The 20430-nt window shown below is 42.3% G+C and overlaps 1 protein-coding gene across 2 annotated transcripts in view; it reads left to right on the top strand.

The window, feature by feature from the left end:
• The window catches only part of col9a3 (collagen, type IX, alpha 3), a 278496-nt gene that overhangs the window by 240605 nt on the left and 17461 nt on the right, over positions 1 to 20430 (top strand). For both annotated transcript variants that reach the window (XM_060836555.1, XM_060836554.1), the window contains 4 exons: positions 2307 to 2351; positions 5925 to 5957; positions 6798 to 6944; positions 10150 to 10204. In XM_060836555.1, coding sequence (XP_060692538.1) covers positions 2307 to 2351; positions 5925 to 5957; positions 6798 to 6944; positions 10150 to 10204 — 280 coding nt within the window. The remainder of the gene's footprint in view (positions 1 to 2306; positions 2352 to 5924; positions 5958 to 6797; positions 6945 to 10149; positions 10205 to 20430) is intronic.

Genomic DNA, 20430 nt, shown 5'->3' with positions numbered 1-20430 from the left:
TTTAATTGGGGAAAAGGAAACTATGATGCTATCAGACGTGAGTTGGGAAGCATGGGCTGGGAGCAATTGTTCCACGGAAAGGGCACTACAGACGTGTGGAGACTGTTTAAGGAACAGTTCTTGCAAGTGATGCATAAAAGTGTTCCTCTGAGACAGACAAGAAGGAGTAAGATAAAGGAACCTTGGATGACGAGAGCGGAGGAGCTTCTCATCAAAAGAAAGAAGGCAGCTTATGTAAGGCGGAGGAAGCAAGGGTCTTGCTCAGCTCTAGAGGATTATAGGCAGACGAGGAAAGAGCACAAAAATGGTCTGAGGAAAGCCAGAAGGGAGCACAAAAAAGACTTGGCAGGAAAGATTAGGGAGAATCCAAAGGCATTTTACACGCATGTGAGGAATAAGAGAATGATCAAAGAAAGAGTAGGCTTGATCAGGGATAGCATCGGGAACTTGTGTATAGAGTCTGAGGAGGTAGGGGAAGCCCTAAATGAGTTTTTTGCTTCTATCTTTACTAAAGAAAAGGACCTTGTAGTGAATGAAACCATTGAGGAGCAGGTGTGCATGCTGGAACGGATAGAGATTGAGGAAGCTGATGTGCTGAAACTTTTGACAAACATTAAGATTGACAAGTCATCAGGGGCAGACCAGATTTGTCCTCAGCTGCTTTGGAAAACAAGAAATGTGATTGCTTCGCCACTTGCGAAGATCTTTGCATCCTCGCTCTCCAGCCGAGTCGTACCTGAGGACTGGAGGGAGGCAAATGTAATTCCTCTCTTCAAGAAAGGAAATAGGGAAATACCTGGCAATTACAGACCAGTCAGTCTCACGTCTGTCGTCTGCAAGGTGTTAGAAAGGATTCTGAGGGATAGGATTTGACCATCTGGAAGAGCAAGGCTTAATTGAATGCAGTCAGCACGGCTTTGTGATGGGCAGGTCATGCCTCACGAATCTTATTGAGTTCTTTGAGGATGTTACTAGACAAGTTGATGAGGGTCAAGTGGTGGATGTGGTGTATATGGACTTCAGCAAGGCCATTCAGATAAGGTTCCCCATGGTAAGCTCATTCAGAAGGTTAGGAGGAATAGGATACAGGGAAATTTAGCTGTCTGGATACAGAATTGGCTGGTCGACAGAAGACAGCGAGTGGTTGTGGAAGGAAAGTATTCTGCCAGGAAGTCAGTGGTGAGTGGTGTTCCACAGGGCTCTGTCCTTGGGCCTCTACTCTTTGTAATTTTTATTAATGACTTGGATGAGGAGTTTGAAGGATGGGTCAGCAAGTTTGCAGACGACCCAAAGGTTGGAGGTGTCATTGACAGTATAGAGGGCTGTTGTAGGCTGCAGCGGGACATTGACAGGACGCAGAGATGGGCTGAGAGGTGGCAGATAGAGTTCAACCTGGATAAATGTGAGGTGATGCATTTTGGAAGGTCGAATTTAAAAGGTGAGTACAGGATTAAGGATAGGATTCTTGGCAGTGTAGAGGAACAGAGGGATCTTGGTGTGCAGGTACAGAGATCCCTTAAAATGGCCACCCAAGTGGACAGGGTTGTTAAGAAAGCATATGGTGTTTTGGCTTTCATTAATGGGGGGATTGAGTTTAAGAGTCGTAAGATCTTGTTGCAGCTCTATAAAACTTTGGTTAGACCGCACTTGGAATAATGTGTCCAGTTCTGGTCACCCTATTATAGGAAAGATGTGGATGCTCTGGAGAAGGTTCAGAGGAGATTTACCAGGATGCTGCCTGGACTGGAGGGCTTATCTTATGAAGAGAGGTTGACTGAGCTCGGACTTTTATCATTGGAAAAAAGAAGGAGGAGAGGGGACCTAATTGAGGTGTACAAAATAATGAGAGGCATAGATAGAGTCGATAACCAGAGACTATTTCCCAGGGCAGAAATTGTTAACACGAGGGGTCATAGCTTTAAGCTGGTTGGAGGAAAGTATAGAGGGGATGTCAGAGGCAGGTTCTTTATGCAGAGAGTTGTGAGAGCATGGAATGCGTTGCCAGCAGCAGTTGTGGAAGTGAGGTCAATGGGGATATTTAAGAGGCTGCTGGACATGCATATGGTCACAGAAATTTGAGAGTTCGTACATTAGGTTTACCTCACATGAGCATCAACGGTCGGGACAACATCGTGGGCTGAAAGGCCTGTTCTGTGCTGTACTGTTCTATGCTCTATGTTCGATGCTCTAAACAAACTACACTAGCTCTAATATTCTCTGAGCTATGTTTAATCAACTCTGGGAATGCAGCTCACATTTTATTCTTTAAGCATTAATTAACCTCGATTGTATTTATGATTTTACAGGGACTTGCAGGTTCTGATGGACTTCCAGGAGAAAAAGGAGAAATGGTGAGTTAAAGTTTACCATGAGCTCAGAATTTATTTTTGATTTAGCAAGCCTTGTTATTCACAGATACAGCTCACAGCTGACACCTCAATATCACCCTCTGCCATCGAGTAGCAATAATTACTGCCAGCTCTCTCAGTTACATGGTATGGTTACAGATTCACCTGCCTGTCCAGTCTGATCATCATCCGATAATTCACTGTGATATGATGAATATAAGGCCATCAAATGTAGGAGCAGTGGGAGACCATCCAGCCCATCGAGTCTGCTCCATCACTCAATAAGATCACAGCGGGTCTGAGAAGCCTCAATTTCACTTGGTCCTGCCTTTTCCCCAGGACCCCGACTCCCTTACTGATTAACAATCTATCTCAAACCTGAATACACCCCTGACCCAGCCTCAACAGCCCATTGCGGTAAAGAACTCCACAGCCTCACTCCCCTCTGAGAGAAGAAATTCCTCCCCATCTCTGTCTTAAATGGGTGATCCCCTTACTCTGAGATTATGCCCTCTGGCCCCAGACTCTCCCACAAGAGGGAAAGAACCTCTACACATTTCCCCTGTCCACATACAGGGTGCTGAATGCTACATATCAGTGAGTTATTTACAATAAGGTGCTGCTGACAGTGAAATATTTGTGACATGCCAGTTATATTATAATAATGAGATGTAAATAGTTGTACAGTAATGAGCTACTGGTTGCAATATGATAATGAGATATTGCCAGAACAAAATTAACCCATTCTGCATAGCCCTCATTGATCTGACCAAGGCTTTTGACTCAATCAGGAAGTACTGGGGAGGATCCCATCAAAGACTCGATACAAGCATAACAGGTACAGTTAGTAAGTTTGCAGATGACACCAAAATTGGAGGTGTAGTGGACAGCGAAGAAGGTTACCTCAGATTACAATGGGATCTTGATCAGATGGGCCAATGGGCTGAGAAGTGGCAGATGGTGTTTAATTCAGATAAATGCAAGGTGCTGCATTTTGGGAAAGCAAATCTTAGCAGGACTTATACACTTAATGGTAAGGTCCTAGGGAGTGTTGCTGAACAAAGAGACCTTGGAGTGCAGGTTCATAGCTCATTGAATGTGGAGTCGCAGGTAGATAGGATAGTGAAAAAGGCATTTGGTACGCTTTCCTTTATTGGTCAGAGTATTGAGTACAGGAGTGGGAGGTCATGTTGTGGCTGTACAGGACATTGGTTAGGCCACTGTTAGAATATTGTGTGCAATTCTGATCTCCTTCCAATCGGAAAGATGTTGTGACACTTGAAGGGTTCAGAAAAGATTTACAAGGGTGTTGCCAGGGTTGGAGGATTTGAGCTGCAGGGAGAGGCTGAACAGGCTGGGGCTGTTTTCCCTGGAGCGTCACAGGCTAAGGAGTGACCTTATAGAGGTTTACAAAATTATGAGGGGCATGGATAGGATAAATAGACAAAGTCTTTTCCCTGGGGGGAAGGAGTCCAGAACTAGAGGGCATAGGTTTAGGATGAGAAGGGAAAGATATAAAAGAGACCTACAGGGCAACATTTTCACAGAGGGTGGTATGTGTATGGAGAGGAAGTGGTGGAGGCTGGTACTATTGCAACATTTAAGAGGCATTTGGATGGATATATGAATAGGAAGAGTTTGGAGGGATATGGAGATGACTTTCAGATTTGTTGTAGGTACTAGTTGTCCTGGTTGGGTCCAAATTTTGTTGGTCTGAACGTAGTCTGGATTTCGGATTTGTTGTAGGTACTGGTTGTCCTGGTTGGATATGGGCCAGGTACTGGCAAGTGGGACTAGATTGGGTTGGGATATCTGGTCGGCATGGACAGGTTGGACCGAAGGGTCTGTTTCCGTGCTGTACAGCTCTATAACTCTATGACTGTCTCTGTCCAGTGGAACTCGTCAACATCCTCCACCACCTTCACAACTTGATGTCAGTGATGTTCCTTACCGATGGTAATATCAAAGAAGCCTTTCGGGTTAAGACAGGGGCCAAGCAGAGATGTGTCATCACCCTCATCCTTCTCTCCATCTTCACCACCACCATTCCTCATGTAAAAACCGAAATAACTGCAGATGCTGGAAATCAGAAACAAAAATGGCTGGAAAAGCTCAGCGGGTCGGAGCGGACCACCCCAATGTGTGGGTCGGAGATGGGGCTCATCTGTCGAGAGAAGTCAGAATTAACGTTTCAGGTCCAGTGACCCTTCTTCGAAATGGAAAACTCAGTTCTCAGGAAGGGTCATTGGATGAAGGGCTTGTCATTTGAGGAGTGGTTGAGAACTTTGAGTCTATACTTGATGGAGTTTAGAAGGGTGAGGGAGCTCTCTTTTGAAAGATTTTGAATTCTGAGAAGCCTGGATGGAATGGCTGTGGAGAAAATGTTTTCACTAGTGGGAGAGACTGGGACCTGAGGGCACAGCCTCAGAGTGAAGGACGACCCTTTCGAACTGCCATGAGCATGAATTTCTTCAGCCAGAGTGTAGTGTATCTAAGGACCACACTGCCGCAAGAGGCTATGGAATCCAAGTCATTGAGTGTATTTAAGACAGAGATGGACAGATTGTAAGGAGATCAAGAGTTATGGGAAGAAAACAGGACAATGGGGCTGAGAAACAAAAATAGCCATGATTAAATGGCTAGCAGACCTGTTGGGCTGAATGGCCTAATTCTATATCTTATGGTCTTATATCAATGCATGGGAGACCCTTCCTCAGGAGAAAACAACTTGGAGGAAACTCCTTTCCAGAGGGGCCCAATACTTTGAGAACAGTCGCGATCGAGAGGAAAGACGGAAAATGATCCCGAGATAGGAATGACAATGATCTCGAGGCCAAAGACCAATCCCAAATCCCGGAAACACCACCGCAATGTGTGGGTCGGAGATGGGGCTCTGGGATCAGGTTCATCAGTCACACCAGGCCCCACAGATCCCAGGACTAGAGACATGGAATTTCCTAGATTGACCCTTTCATTAGTGAGTGATTGTCGATGATTGCTGTAAATTGATCATGAGGTTCCGCTGGAATGTGAGAAGGGAGAGATTGCTGGTTGCAGTAATATGATAATGAAGGTAGTATCTGGGACATCTGTGCAAACAAAACCCAAAGGGAGCCTGATGGAACTCATGAGGATGAGCAAAGTGTGTGTGTGTGTGTGTGAGAGAGAAAGACAGAGGCAATGAGCTCAACTGCATGGCAATAATGATTGGTATATTTCAGGGTCAGCTCTGGTAAACTGTAACTCATTATAATGTGGATCTAGTTGTGAGGAACACAGACAAAGGCCTTGCCAGCTGCACAATTCTCTCATGCCCATCCACAGGCAATTAAGAAAAGAGCAGAAGCAATAGGAATAAGGGCCGGTTACCCATGACTTGAGGTCCTTTTTAGAATTTGACTTCTCTTTCAGTGAAGTGTTAGGGATACAGTTGCCTGGATATTCAGCTGGGTATGGAATCACCTTCAGCCAGAGAGTGACCACAGTTACTGAATGCACCATAGCGATTGCCATCAGGACAGATGGAAGACCTTTCTGAATTGAATCTTTAACCATCTTTGTTCTGCCCCCTTTTAGGGTCAGCCAGGACCGCAGGGACAGAAGGGAGAGGTAAGCGTCATCAGAGAAACCAACTGGCTGCTGTGGGGACCGTAGGTTTAAAGTCAAGCGCCTCCTGATGAGCATTGCCACACCAACCACACACCTCGCAAATGATTCTGACATCATATCCAGGAGAAATGTTTTTTTGGAACAAAGTCCACCTGTAACCAGGCGCGTGAGCTGATCACTCAGTTACAGGCCCAGCTGACACTCACACTGGACTGACCATTGGATGGCAGATGGAAATGCTAAGTTGCCCCATTCTCCCCAAAGTTAGAATCACACCACACCAGGTTATAATTCAACAGGTTTATTTGAAATCACAAGATGCTCCGAAAGCTTGTGATTTCAAATAAACCAGCTGAACTGTAACCTGGTGTGGTGTGACTTCTGACTTGGTCCAGCCCAGTTCAATACCAGCACCTCCACCTCACTGCCACCACTCTCCCCGCGTTTACAGCAGACATTTCTGTCAGGCAGCTGTAAGCTGTAACGGTCATGTCAGCAAACAGCCTCTCACTGGACCTAACAAAAAGGCAGAAATCAACAGAAAGATTGCTGGAGAAACTCAGCAGATCTGGCAGGACTTGTGGAGAGAGAAACAACAGAGCGAATGTTACTTGAGTCTGATGTGACTCTTCTTCAATGAAAAGACAGTATCCTTTGGGAGGGGGAGAAAGGGAGAGAGAAAGGAGCACAAGGGAAAGAATCCACTTGCACTTATTCAATTGGTCAGTTTGCAGCTGACAGTTATTTCACACCAACTTGATATCTGACCTTTAACCCGATCCTGTGCAACATGAGCCAAACTATTGATTCGTTTTTGTTTTGTCTTCCTGATGTTTGCAGCCAGGAGTTCGTGGTGAGGTGGGGCCCAAAGGGAACCCTGGTCCAGCTGGGTTTCCTGGGACAGATGGTGTTCCTGGTCCTCCTGGGCCAGTGGGTATAGCCGGAGAGCGTGGCATCCCCGGAACTTCTGGAAAACCAGGTTCTCCTGTGAGTATTGTCTTGAGAAATCCCAGGGAATGGGACATGGGCAGTTTTAGCTGTAACTTTCTTGATAGTCTTATGTTGTGGACAGTGAATCTGAGCCACTTCATGCAGTAACTTTCCCGGTAACTCTCCACCCCACACATACCTGACATGAGGCAGCTTCATGAGCGAGAAAAGATCATACAGCTCTGAAGGAGGCCATTCAGCCCATTGTGACATGATGAAGCTGTGCAATTAGACATGGTCCCCTTTCTCTTGCCTCACACCTCTGCCTTTTCATCTTTATTCTACACTGGACGTTTTTATTTCCAAATTCTACCCCTATTTTCAAACACTTTGAATTCCCTGGTTTCCATCAAGTCTGGCCTCTTGTCCGTTTCCAGTGTTGTGCTGTTCACAACTGAAGGCTCAGCTGTCAGCTGCTTAGATCCTAAGATTCCCTGGCTCTCCACTATTCGCTCTTCGAGTCACTTTAACTCTGTTGCCACCTTTTCTACTATAGAGATCAGAGTGTTGCTGGAAAAGCACAACAGGTCAGGGCAGCATCTGAGGAGCAGGAAAGTCGACGTTGCAGGCAAAAGCCCTTCATCAGGAAGGGCATCATTTCCTGATGAAGTGCTTTTGCCTGAAACATTGATTTTCCTGCTCCTCAGATGCTGCCCTGACCTGCTGTACTTTTCCAGCAACACTCTAATATAGAGTCTGATCTCCAGCATCTGCAGTCCTCACTTATACCTAGTTGATTTTAACCTTTTCTACTAGCCCTGTTTATGGCTCTGTGCCAATTATCTTTCTGCTAACTCTTCTGTGGTGTGCCTAGGAACATTTTACAACACTAGAAGTGCTGTATAAATGCAAGTTGTTACTGTTTAAGTATTAATTCGTTTATAAAAGTTATTATTAAACCTACTTCCAGCATGCTTTCAGGCAGTGCAGTTTATAATACAACAATTCCCTGTGTAAAATCACCTCCCCCCACCAGCCCAAGCTACACTGTCGTTTAATGGCCAGTAATTTTACTGGAACAATCTCAGGAACACATTGTAAACAACATCAGGCAGTTTGTTCTCAGCCCATTGATTCTAAATTCATCATTTTGTCAATCTCCCATCCCGGAAGATTCTGAAACTGCATCCCAACTAAATTTAAGTGGTCTCTTAAAACTGGGATGATTTTTCATGTTTGTTGATATTGACGCTTTCCCCTGGTTATTATCAAGCTGACCCTGACAACTTCTCTCCACATTGAGTTATAAATCTTCCCTTTGATGCTTCTTAATTTGTATTAATCTGACAACAGGTGATCGTGGGACAGCAGCATCCTAGTAGCTTGATTTAAACTCTGTAACATACAGACTAAATTAATAATATGCCTGAATGATAAGATGGATGTCTATATTATTAAATTACTTTTACATGTGAGGTCAGTTAACTCATTTGGCTGGTTTGTGATACCGAGTGACAACAACAGCATGGGTTCACTTTCCACAGTGACCAAGGAGGACTCTCCTCCTCAACCTCTCCCCTCGCCTGAGGCATGGTGACATCCTTTGGTTACATCACTATCAATCCCCTCTCTCTAATGAGAGAATAGCGCTATGGTCTGGTAAGACTATGGAGACTTTATCCTTATTTACCAGATGTTCATATCACCTTGAGCCAATCTAAATTGGTGGTGTGTATGACTCCATAGTCCTCCTTTGAAGATGCTGCTCCTTTAAATGTTATGGTGTTCTTGACTTTTTTTCAGAGAAGTCGTAAAAGACACAAACTCCGAAAAAGTTCACTGGACTGATTCTTGGGCAGGAGGGCTGTGCTGTGAGGGGATATCATATACTATCAATCCAGACTTGCTGGAGTTTCGGAGAATGCGGGGGGTGGGGGAGGGATCTTATTGGGTCCTATAGATTCTGAAAAATCTTGACAGGGTAAAATCTGAGAGGTTGTTTCCTGGCTGGAGAGCTCAGAACGAGGCGCATAATCTTGTATTGTTTAAGGCAGGTACATCTTCCTGAAGGAGACCAAGTCTGAACCTGATAGTCCAGGAATACTCTGGCTAAAGCACTAAGCAATTCCTGCAAGAATTACTCCAATCCTCTCACAATAAAGACCAATGTAATATTTACCTTTCTAATAGTTTGTTGTACCTGTATGCTAATTTTCAGTGTTCCTTGTACTAAGCCAAGCAAATCCTTGTAAACACCGATGTTAGATACTTTCTTCCTAGCTAAAATATATCCTATTTTTCAATTCTTTGTACCAAAGTGAATAGCCTCATATTTTGTCACATTATAGTCTATCTGCCATCTTCTTGCCTGCTCACTTCACCTATTTATAACTTTGTATTTTCTGTGACTTCTTCAAAGCCTGTAATCCCAAATAGTTCTGTCTGGTCAACCAACTTGGATCCATTACACTCAGTCGCTTCATCTAAGACATTAATATAGATTGCAATGAGTTGAAGCCCCAGCATTAATCTTTGTGGCATCCCAGTACTGTATTAATAGCCTGAAAATGACACATTTATTTCATTATAAAGTGGAGGTTAGTTGCTCTCTGAGAACTAAAACCAAAAACCCAAAGAGGAGCATCTCGCCTTATAATCTGAGTTGAAGGGTTTTAAGACCAATTTGATTGTGGCTAACAGATACTTCCTTAGGAAAAGGGCTTTAAAGTTGAAAAGAAACACTTGCACAATGAAAGGGGAGTGGCCAGTTCTCCCAGCTCAGCTTATCTCTGGTTTAATTGGGTCTGGCTGTTCACTGAAAGCAGGCAGTCAGTTGTGAAGCTGCTGGACCTGAGAGAAGCAGGACCATGCTGACCCTCCCCGTCTCTGACTTCTCTCCTGTCAGACCCTGGGTTTGATTTGACCTTTTGTGCCAAGGAGTGTTTATGGGGATTGTTGCAATTATTGGGAACAGCATCATTAAATTTTTTTTGAATAGGTTAAGGTATTCCGTATTCTGTTCTCTTGTGTGTTTCAATCTTGTAAATAAATTCTGCTTTGTTTAAAACGAAATGATTGGGCAAACTGCATCCCTCCTGGAATATCCACGTTCCACCTACTTCAAGCACCCGAACCGAGTTAGGGTCTGGGCTACTTTCTTGAATTGCTTTGAGGAGGTCTGGCCTGCTCCATAACATGTCTTAGTTCTCTTTTCCAGATTTATGTTCATCAAATGATATGCTTTTTTCTCACTTATCCACAGGGAAGACTTGCAAGTGAGCAACAGATCCGGGAACTCTGTCATGGCCTGATCAGTGGTGAGTTTGTGATAAGGGAACATGGAAATGTAGAAAGCAGGAGAAGCAACTGACCACTCAAATAAACCAAAGAACTGTGAATGCTGGAAATCTGAAACAAAATCAGAAAGTGTTAGAGGGGTTCAGCAGAGTTTGCACCATCTGTGAAGTGAGAAACAGAGTTAACATTTCAATTCTGATTACCCTTCATCAGAAGTCGGCTATTTGGTTCAATTAATTAATTAACCTTGCATAAGGAATATTCATCATTCCACACTCAGTTATGATACATTAGTCAGCTTCACTGAAAGCAGTGTCACCTCCCCCACCCCCAGATTGTAAAATGAATATAAGTTCACACTTGGTGGGGTCACACATTTTCTTAAAAGTGAGAGAATCCTCTTTACTTAGAGACTGGTTCAAGTGTGGAACTCATTACAATGTGGAGTAGTTGAAGTCAATAGTGAGCTAAATATACGTTGGAATATGGAATGTAATTTGTCGCGTGAGATAGAATAAGCTGGGAGGACATTTGAATAGGGAATAAATGGTATCACAGAACAGATGAATGGCCTGTTTGGGTCCTGTAAATTCCATGTCATTTGTAATATATAAAGGTGTGAATACCTTAAATTTAAGTTTATGAATCAGCTTAGTCATCAGATGAATAATTGCATTGGAACACTTATTGTAATACAATGGGGATGCAATCGATCTCTGCCCGACTGATTTCTTTCTCGGTATGGTTTTTCAAGACAAAAGGCAAAAGTTGGAATACAACATAGGACTTGAGTTTCCTTCGCTAATTGATAGGATCACGCTTGCATTTGAATTGAATTGAATTGAATTTATTATCACGTGTACCGAGGCACAGTGAAAAGCTTTGTCTTGTGAGCAATACAGGCAGCTAACAGAGTTAAGTAACATAGATAGTAAATAATAGGTAAACAGCAAACAAAACACAGGTACAGGCGAATGCTAAGAGTTTGTGAGTCCATTCAGCATTCTAACAACAAAAGGGTAGAAACTGTTTCGAAACTGGCTGGTGCGTGTGTTCAGGCGTCTGTACCTTCTCCCCGATGGTAGAGGTTGTAGAAAAACATTGCCAGGGTGGGATGGATCTTTGAGAATGCTGGTGGCCTTTCCTTGACAGCGGGCCTGGTGGATGGATTCTATAGATGGGAGGTTGGTCTTTGTGATTGTCCGGGCTGAGTTCACCACTCTCCGTAACCATCTCTGATCTTGAATGGTACAGTTGCCATACCAGGTAGTGATACATCCAGACAGAATACTCTCGATGGCGCACCTATAAAAGTTGGCAAGGGTATTCGCCGTCATGCCAAATTTCCTCAGCTGCCTGAGGAAGAAGAGACGTTGTTGGGCCTTTGTAACCAGTGCATTCACATGAAGACTCCACAAAAGTTTGTTGTGGATGACCACTGCCAGGATATTGACACTCTCCACTCATTCCACCTCTGTGCTGTTAATGTGTAGGGGGGCATGAGTAACATCCCACCGAAAGTCAATAATGTGTTCCTCTGCTGGCAGTGAGAGCTAGGTTGTTCTCAGTGCACCATTTTTCCAGGTCTTCTACCTCCTGTCTGTAGTCTGTTTCATCGCCATCTGAGATTCGACCGACTATGGTGGTGTCATCAGCGAACGTGTAAGTGGCATTAGTCTGGTATTTGGTATCGCAGTCATGGGTATACAGTGAGTACAGTAGGGGGCTGAGTACACACCCCTGGGGGGGGCTCCAGTGTTGAGTGTTAGTGAGGATGAAACCTTGTCCCCAATCTTCACTGATTGTGGCCTGTGGGTCAGGGAACTGAGGATCCAGTTTCAGAGAGTGGGGCTTAGTCTGAAATCACTAAGGTTAGTAATCAGTCTCGAGGGGATAATAGTGTTGAAGACTGAACTGTAGTCAATGAGTAGGATCCATACGTAGCTGTTCTTGGTGTTAAGATGTTTTAATGAGGAGTGAAGGGCAAATGGTATGGCATCTGACATGGATCTGTTGGCCCAATAGGTAAATTGGAGTGGGTCAAGAGTAGTGGGGAGGCTGGAGTTGATTATTGCCATGACCAGCCTTTCAAAGCACTTCATGACCACCGAAGTTAGGTCCGCTGGGTGGTAGTCATTGAGACATGCTGCATGAGCCGCCTTAGGGATGATGTTGCCCCTCTTGAAACAGGCCGGGACAGTGGCCTGCTGCAGGGAGAGGTTGAAGATGTCCGAGAAGATCTCTGCCAGTTGCTCTGCACATGCTCTGAGTGCATGGCCTGGTATTCCGCCTGGTCCCATCGCTTTCCTTGGATTCACACAAAGGAAAACTGATCTGACCTCTGATGCAGTGAGTGTTGGGATTGGTTCGTCAGGACCTGTCAGAACAGATGTTACCTCTCCATTGAAATTCTGTTCAAAGTGAGATAGAAGGCATTGAGATGATTTGGGAGGGATGTGTCATCATCTGATATCTTGTACTGTCTCTTTTTAGAACCTGTGATGTCATTCAGTCCATTTCAACTCAACGTTCCTGCTCTACCCACAAACCCCTTAATTCTTTTAAGGTTTCAATAACCAATTGATCTCAGTCTTGAGTAGACTTTGTATCTGAGGTAGAGAATTTCAAAGATTCACAATTGCCTGAATGAAAAAAACTTTGTTTCATTTTAAATAGCCCTCCCTTTATCATCAGATTGTGCACCTTGTTCTGAGCTCTCCAGCCAGGAAACTACCTCTCAGATTTTATTGGGTCAAGTTTTCCCAGAATTTGCAGGACCCCAATGAGATCCCCTCTCATTCGCCAAAATGGCAGCAAATCTGGATTGGTTGTACATGATATCCCCTCACAGTACAGCCTCTTGCCCCAAGAATCAATCCGTTGAACTTTTTCTGCATCTTGTTTAAAGCAAAGTTAAAAATCATATGACACCAGGTGATAGTCCAACAGGTTTATTTGGAAGCACTAGCTTTCTGAGCACTGCTCCTTCATCAGGTGATTATGGAGATTAAGATTGTAAGACACAGAATTTATAGCAAAAGTTTACAGTGTAATGTAACTAAAATTATGTATTGAAAAAAGACCCAGATTGTTTGTTAAGTCTCTCATCTTTTAGAATGACCATGTTGGTTTCAGTTCTTTCATATGTAAATCACAAAATGTTTTTAAGAAGTTACATTCTCAAGTGTACTTTAACAATTACTGCCATGTTTGCCCAGATAAGGTGTTGAAGGTTTTAGCTCCCTATGAGGCTGTCTTTATCACAATGGTCAGATTGATTCTAATCTAAAAAACAGATTTACTGAATCTTACTGGATTCATGCAGTTTTTGAGCAAAGTCAAATGTAATTCTGCAAGTACAAATTCATCCCACAAATTTATATGAGTATATGTGCAAGTGTGTGTGTTTGTGGTGGGGTGGGGGAGTGATTATGAGTGTGTGTGTGTGTGTGTGTGTGTGTGGTGGGGTGGGCGGAGTGATTATGAGTGTGTGTGTGTGTGTGTGTGTGTGTGTGGTGGGGTGGGGGGAGTGATTATGAGTGTGTGTGAGAGGGTGTGTGTATTTGCGCCAACATGACACCAATTGTTAAAGCACATGAGAATGCTTCCAATTAAACCTGTTGGACTATAACCTGGTGTTGTGTGATTTTTAACTTTGTACACCCCAGTCCAACACTGGCATCTCCAAATCTTGTTTAAGGTACAAAGTTAAAAATCACACAACACCAGGTTACAGTCCAACAGGTTTAATTGGAAGCACACTAGCTTTTGGAGCGACGCTCCTCCGTCAGGTGATAATGGAGGGCTCAATCCTAACACAGAATTTATAGCAAGAATTTACAGTTTGATGTAACTGAAATTATACATTGAAAAATTGATTGCCTGTTAAGCCTTTCATTTGTTAGAATACAGTGATAGTTTCACTTCTTTCATGTATTAATCACAAAACCTTTTTTTAAAAAAGTTGCATTCTCGGCTTAGCTGCTAACAATGGTGATAGCTAGACAATATATTGAAGGTGTTGGCCCCCTGTGTTCTTTGTCGATGACCTGATGTTTAGATTGATTCTAATCTAAAAAGTGAGATAATGGAGTTTTACATAAATTCATGCAGTTTTGGTGTTGTGTGATTTTTAACTTTGTTTAAGGTAAGTACTTCTTAGTCAATGAGACTAAATCTCAACCTGTTAGTTGAGGAATACCCTGGCTAAAGCACTAAGCAATTCCTGCAAAAATTTATGTAAAATCCATTATCTCACTTTTTAGATTAGAATCAATCTAAACATCATGGCATAGACAGAGAACACAGGGGGCCAACACCTTCAACATATTGTCTAGCTATCACCATTGTTAACAGCTAACCCAAGAATGTAACCTTTTTTAAAAAGGGTTTTGTGATTTACACATGAAAGAAGTGAAACTATCACTGTATTCTAACAGATGAAAGGCTGAACAGGCAATCAATCTTTCAATGTATAATTTCAGATTCATCATACTGTAAATCTTGCTATAAATTCTGTGTTAGGATTGAGCCCTCTATTATCGTCTGATGAAGGAGCTCCGAAAGCTGGTGTGCTTCCAATTAAACCTGTTGGACTATAACCTGGTGTTGTGTGATTTTTAACTTTGTTTAAGGTAAGTACTTCTTAGTCAAGGAGACCGAATCTGAACCTGTTAGTTGAGGAATACCCTGGCTAAAGCACTGAGCAATTCCTGCAAGAATTTCTCCAATCCTCTCACAATAAAGGCCAATGTAATATTTAAGTAAAAAATGAGGTCTGCAGATGCTGGAGATCACAGCTGCAAATGTGTTGCTGGTCAAAGCACAGCAGGTTAGGCAGCATCTCAGGAATAGAGAATTCGACGTTTCGAGCATAAGCCCTTCATCAGGAATATTCCTGATGAAGGGCTTATGCTCGAAACGTCGAATTCTCTATTCCTGAGATGCTGCCTAACCTGCTGTGCTTTGACCAGCAACACATTTGCAGCAATGTAATATTTACCTTTCTAATAGTTTGTTGTACCCAAATGCTAATTTTCTGTGTTCCTTGTACTCAGACATCCAAATCCCTGTAAACACCAATGTTAAATACTTTCTCCCCAGTTAAAATATATTCTGTTTTTCAATTGTTCCTACCAAAGTGAATAGCCTCATATTTTGTCACATTATAGTCTATCTGCCACCTTCTTGCCTGCTCACTTCACCTATTTATAACTCTTTGCATTCTCTGTGTCTTCTTCAAAGTCTGTAGTCCCAAATAATTTTGTCTGGTCAACCAACCTGGATCCATTACACTCAGTCGCTTCATCTAAGAAATTAATATAGATTGCAATGAGCTGAAGCCCCAGCGTTAATCTTGGTGGCATCCCAGTAGTGTATTAATAGCCTGAAAATGACACATTTATTTCATTATAAAATGGAGGTCGACCTCCCTATGAGAACTATAACAAAAAACTCTCAAAGAGGAGCACCTCACCCTATAACCTGTAAAAGGTGGATGAAAAGTGCTGGAACCTGATTTTCAACAACCTTCTAGGGGCTAACTAAAATAAATTCCTGACACTCACTTTAAAATGCACAGGTAATAATTTATTTTGCTAATTAATAGTTAACTATTAACAGAGCAATTAACAAACCAAATAAATCCCTTCAAACTCCTAACAATTTCTGAATAAATCAATATTCTAATGGCATGCTGCTCCAGTAAATATATGTCCCACTCATATAACAAAAATAGAACCTAGTCTCTCGAAATGGTAGTTGGGTTACATGTTTTCCAGAATATTCTGTGCCTTCTTTTGTTGTTTCTTCTGTCAGGAATGCCTTTTTCTAACGTTGGTACCATTATTTTTAGATACATAGATGACTGTGAGAACCAATTTCTCTCTCGGGAGCTGAGGGCTGTTGGCAAGGGGTCTTTATCCAACTGCCCCCTTCTTTAATCCCCATGATGACATATCAGTATATCTTATATAGGATTTGTCCTATATTGTCAAAACCATCAGATTTAACTGGAATAGGTTTTATTTTATATTTAAATGCCTGGTTCACTTTGATTGGCTGAATTCAAAACCTGATATCTTAATAAAAACTACTGCTTGGTCTGCTAATTATACAACCTTTTAATGCAAATGTTTCAGTTTGGGCTCTCTGTGTACTGACTAATTCAAACAGCTGCTCACAGACATCTATTTTAATCTCTAAGTGCAGAAGAAAACACCATCTTTTAGAGGGACCATGCAATGCTTCCACCCTAGCATTTTACAATTTTACAAACTCCAAATTCTAACTTCCTGCCTCCCGATCTACAATTACTCTACCCAATTTTGCAACAATCTCGACTGTCTGATTTTGACCGTTTATTCTTTACTCACATTCGTGTATTGGTCTTAAGTGCACAAGTCATAATTTTGTGTAATAACGTTTTATGTTGCTCCTCATTAAATGCTTTGTAAAAATCCATATGTACCACACCTACAATTTCTCCTTTATCGACCCTCATGGTAACAGCCTTGATAGATGCCCAACAGACCATTATCTTTATGCTGACCCCTTCTGATTAGTACCACTCTGATTTGTCAAGCAAATGCGATTTCCCCTTCATGAGACCATGTGCTTAGAAATTATACTGCAGAGAAGGAGGCTATTTGGTTGATCATGCCTGGACCAGCTCTTTGGAAAAAATATCCAAATAGTCTTACCCTCTATTAGATTAGATTTACAGTGTGGAAACAGGCCCTTCGGCCCAACAAGTCCACACTGACCCGCCGAAGCGAAACCCACCCATACCCCTACATTTACCCCTTACCTAACACTATGGGCAATTTAGCATGGCCAATTCACCTGACCTGCTCATCTTTGGACTGTGGGAGGAAACCGGAGCACCCGGAGGAAACCCACGCAGACACGGGGAGAACGTGCAAACTCCACACAGTCAGTCGCCTGAGTCGGGAATTGAACCCGGGTCTCCGGCGCTGTGAGGCAGCAGTGCTAACCACTGTGCCACCGTGCTGCCCACAAAGTCCTGTAAACATGTACCTTCAAGCATTTAGCAATTACCTTTGTCAGTTATGGTAGTCACAAGGAAACCTGAAAGGGAATTCAGAAGAAACTTCTTCATCCAAAGTGTTATGACATGGAGTAAACCCACCTGCTTAATTGAAATCAGCAACACAGAAAAGATTTATCCCGTACAGTAATCTGTGAAAATTAGAGGGGCAGTACAGTAAAAAGTAACAACTTTATTTCTTAAAGTATAACAGAGAATAATTAACTAACAACGATCTACAACTCCCTCTACAATACCTACCTTTTACTTTCCCTTCTACAATACTAGCCCGATAAAACCCTCAATTAAGATTTACCAAAAATTCAAATTTCAAAACCAGGCAGCTGTCGAACCTTCCCTTTATATCTTCCTCTGTAGATTTTCTTCTTCTTTAGGATGTTGGTTTCACAGGTCACTGATAGATAATGGTATCTTTGAGAGAGCTGTGGTTTGGGCTCTCTGTACATGCTGGTGGCTTGGCAGTTCTCTCTCAACTGTTCAAATTTCCCTGATGTAATACTCCCAAAACATCAGATTGTGTCATTGGATTTTAATACCGTCAATATACTAAATTCAAACTTGATTGGAACTTGGTATTTTTGGGGGTATAATTTAAACCGATTGGCTGAATTCGAATTTGTTTTTTGTATCTGGGCAACAGCTGGACCAAATGTTACATTGTAAATTCTCCAGCACTCAGTGTGCCTCTCTAAGCCCTTCACTCTCTTAAAGGTACAGTATACTTCTACACCTTCATAACAAAAGGATGGTGAGAATGTGGATGTTGCTGCCACAGCAAGTGGTTGAAGGGGATAGTACAGTTACATTTAAATGGAGAAAGTGAGGAGTGCAGATGCTGGAGATTAGAGTGGTGCCAGAGAGTGGTGAATCTGTGGAATTCACTGCCAAAGAAGCTGTGGAGGCCAGGTCATTGAATATATTTAAAACAGAGATAAATAGGTTCTTGATTGTCAAGAAGATCAATGGTTACGGGGAGAAACTGGGATAATGGAGTTGAAAAAACTTATCAGCCATGATTGAATGGTGGAGCAGATTCAATGGGCCAAATAGCTTAATTTCTGTCCCAATATTTTATGATCTTGTGATCGGGGCTGTTAATCTGTTAATCTGGTCCAGTTAGGGAGCCATGGCTGACATATATAAACAGAAGTGTCAGACATCCTGACACTCTGAGAGCTGGCCCTGAGGGAGCTGGATCAGTGTCATGGACTCGCCATGTATAAATAAAAGGTGACTTAGTAATGGGATATCATCTTCTTTCAAGTTATTTCAGAGAACACGCATAAGATTTTAAAGAGAAGGATTTGCTACAATTCTGCATATCTGTTTCAAAACTCTTACATCTACTTGCTTGTCCTATAAAAATGTTCCAATATAATAGAAATATTACAATAGTCAGAATGACTTTGTGATATGTTACACTCATTTTATACTCCTGCCAAGGGAGGCATTCTAGTGTCCCCACTGGCAGGAAGCTGTAATTACACCTGATATGTGAACGAAGGGTTTTGCCGTTATATGTGGGCAAGTATGAGTTTATGGGGAGAAAGTGAGGTCTGCAGATGCTGGAGATCACAGCTGGAAACGTGTTGCTGGAAAAGCGCAGCAGGTCAGGCAGCATCCAAGGAACAGGAGAATCGATGTTTCGGGCATAAGCCCTTCCTGTCTATTCATAGGGTCATAGAACATTACAGTACAGTTTGAGGCCCTTTGGCCAATTGCATCCAAGCTAATTATCAACTGCCTGCATACTATAATTCCATTTCTCATCACTCGGCCCATAGCATACAAGACTATGATGTTTTAAGTGTTCATCTAAATATTTCTTATGAAGGGCTTATGCCCAAAACATCGAACTTCCTGTTCCTTGGATGCTGCCTGACCTGCTGCGCTTTTCCAGCAACACATTTTCAGCTCAAGTAGGAGTTTATGGGTGGAGTATGCTCCCTATTTTACCCCAAGTCCTCACTACAACCCCAGAGCTGGTGGAAGTACTGGTTATGATTTTACTAAATTCTCTTACTTCTGCAATGGTCCCAGTGGACTGAAACATTGCAAACCTAACACCACTAATTCAGGAAAGTAAGTTAGTTATTGGGAAAATGCTGAAATCTATCAAATATGCTACCAAGGAAATTTTATCAGTGCACCTAGAAAAACATAATATAACTTCAAATCGTCTATGCACATGGGAAAGGTGCCAGAGGATTGAAAGATTAACCTAGTATCTTTATTCAAGAAGGTTGGTAAGGAGAAAGCAGGGTACGATAGACTACTGAGTCTAACATTAGTGGTAGGAAAACAAAAAATTCTGTATTCTGAGGGACAGAATTTATTTTCAATTAGTGGAGCAAGGATTAATCAAGATTCATCAGCAATGCTTTGTCAGGGAGAGATCATGTCTAACAAACTTGATTTGAGTTTTTGTGAGGAGGTGACTAGGTCTGACTATGAAAGGCATAGATAGGGCCAATGGGAATTAACCTTTCCCCTCAGTAGTGGTTTTCAGGTAGGGGGCAGGAGGTTTAGAGGGGATTTGAGGGTAAATTATTTTATTAGGTGGCTGTCTGGAACTCAGTGTCTGAAAGGGTGGTGGATGTGGGAATCATTACAACTTTTAAGAAATATTTAGATGAACACTTAAAACATCATAGTCTTGTATGCTATGGGCCAAGTGATGAGAAATGGAATTATAGTATGCAGGCAGTTGATAATTAGCTTGGATGCAATTGGCCAAAGGGCCTCAAACTGGACTGTAATGTTCTATGACCCTATGAATAGACAGACTCTCCTTTGATCGAAATATTGATGAGGATAATGAGGTTGGTATTGCACATATAGACTTTCAGAAGGAGTTTGACAGAGTTCCACAAATTAGACTTTTTTGCAATACTGTGATAGCGCAACTATTTCCAGTGGGAAAAAGGTTGGTAACAGATCTAAGGTATTTTTAAAAAATAACCAAAGGTGACATGAGGAGAAAATACTTTATGTACTGAGTTGTTATAACCTAGGAAGAACTTCCTGAAAGGTGATCAGAAGAGGTGCATAAGATCAGATGGCATGTGTAACAAAGAAGCAGGCCATTCAGCCCAACAAGTGCAGGGGAGTCTTCATGCTTTACTCAAGCAACCTCCCATCATTCCAGATATAAATATATTGTTATGACCTTCTATT

This window comes from Hemiscyllium ocellatum, chromosome 15 (genome assembly GCF_020745735.1).
Source record: "Hemiscyllium ocellatum isolate sHemOce1 chromosome 15, sHemOce1.pat.X.cur, whole genome shotgun sequence".
Taxonomy (NCBI): domain Eukaryota; kingdom Metazoa; phylum Chordata; class Chondrichthyes; order Orectolobiformes; family Hemiscylliidae; genus Hemiscyllium; species Hemiscyllium ocellatum.
Note: the sequence above shows the minus strand (reverse complement) of the source record. Positions and strands in the feature narration are given on the sequence as shown.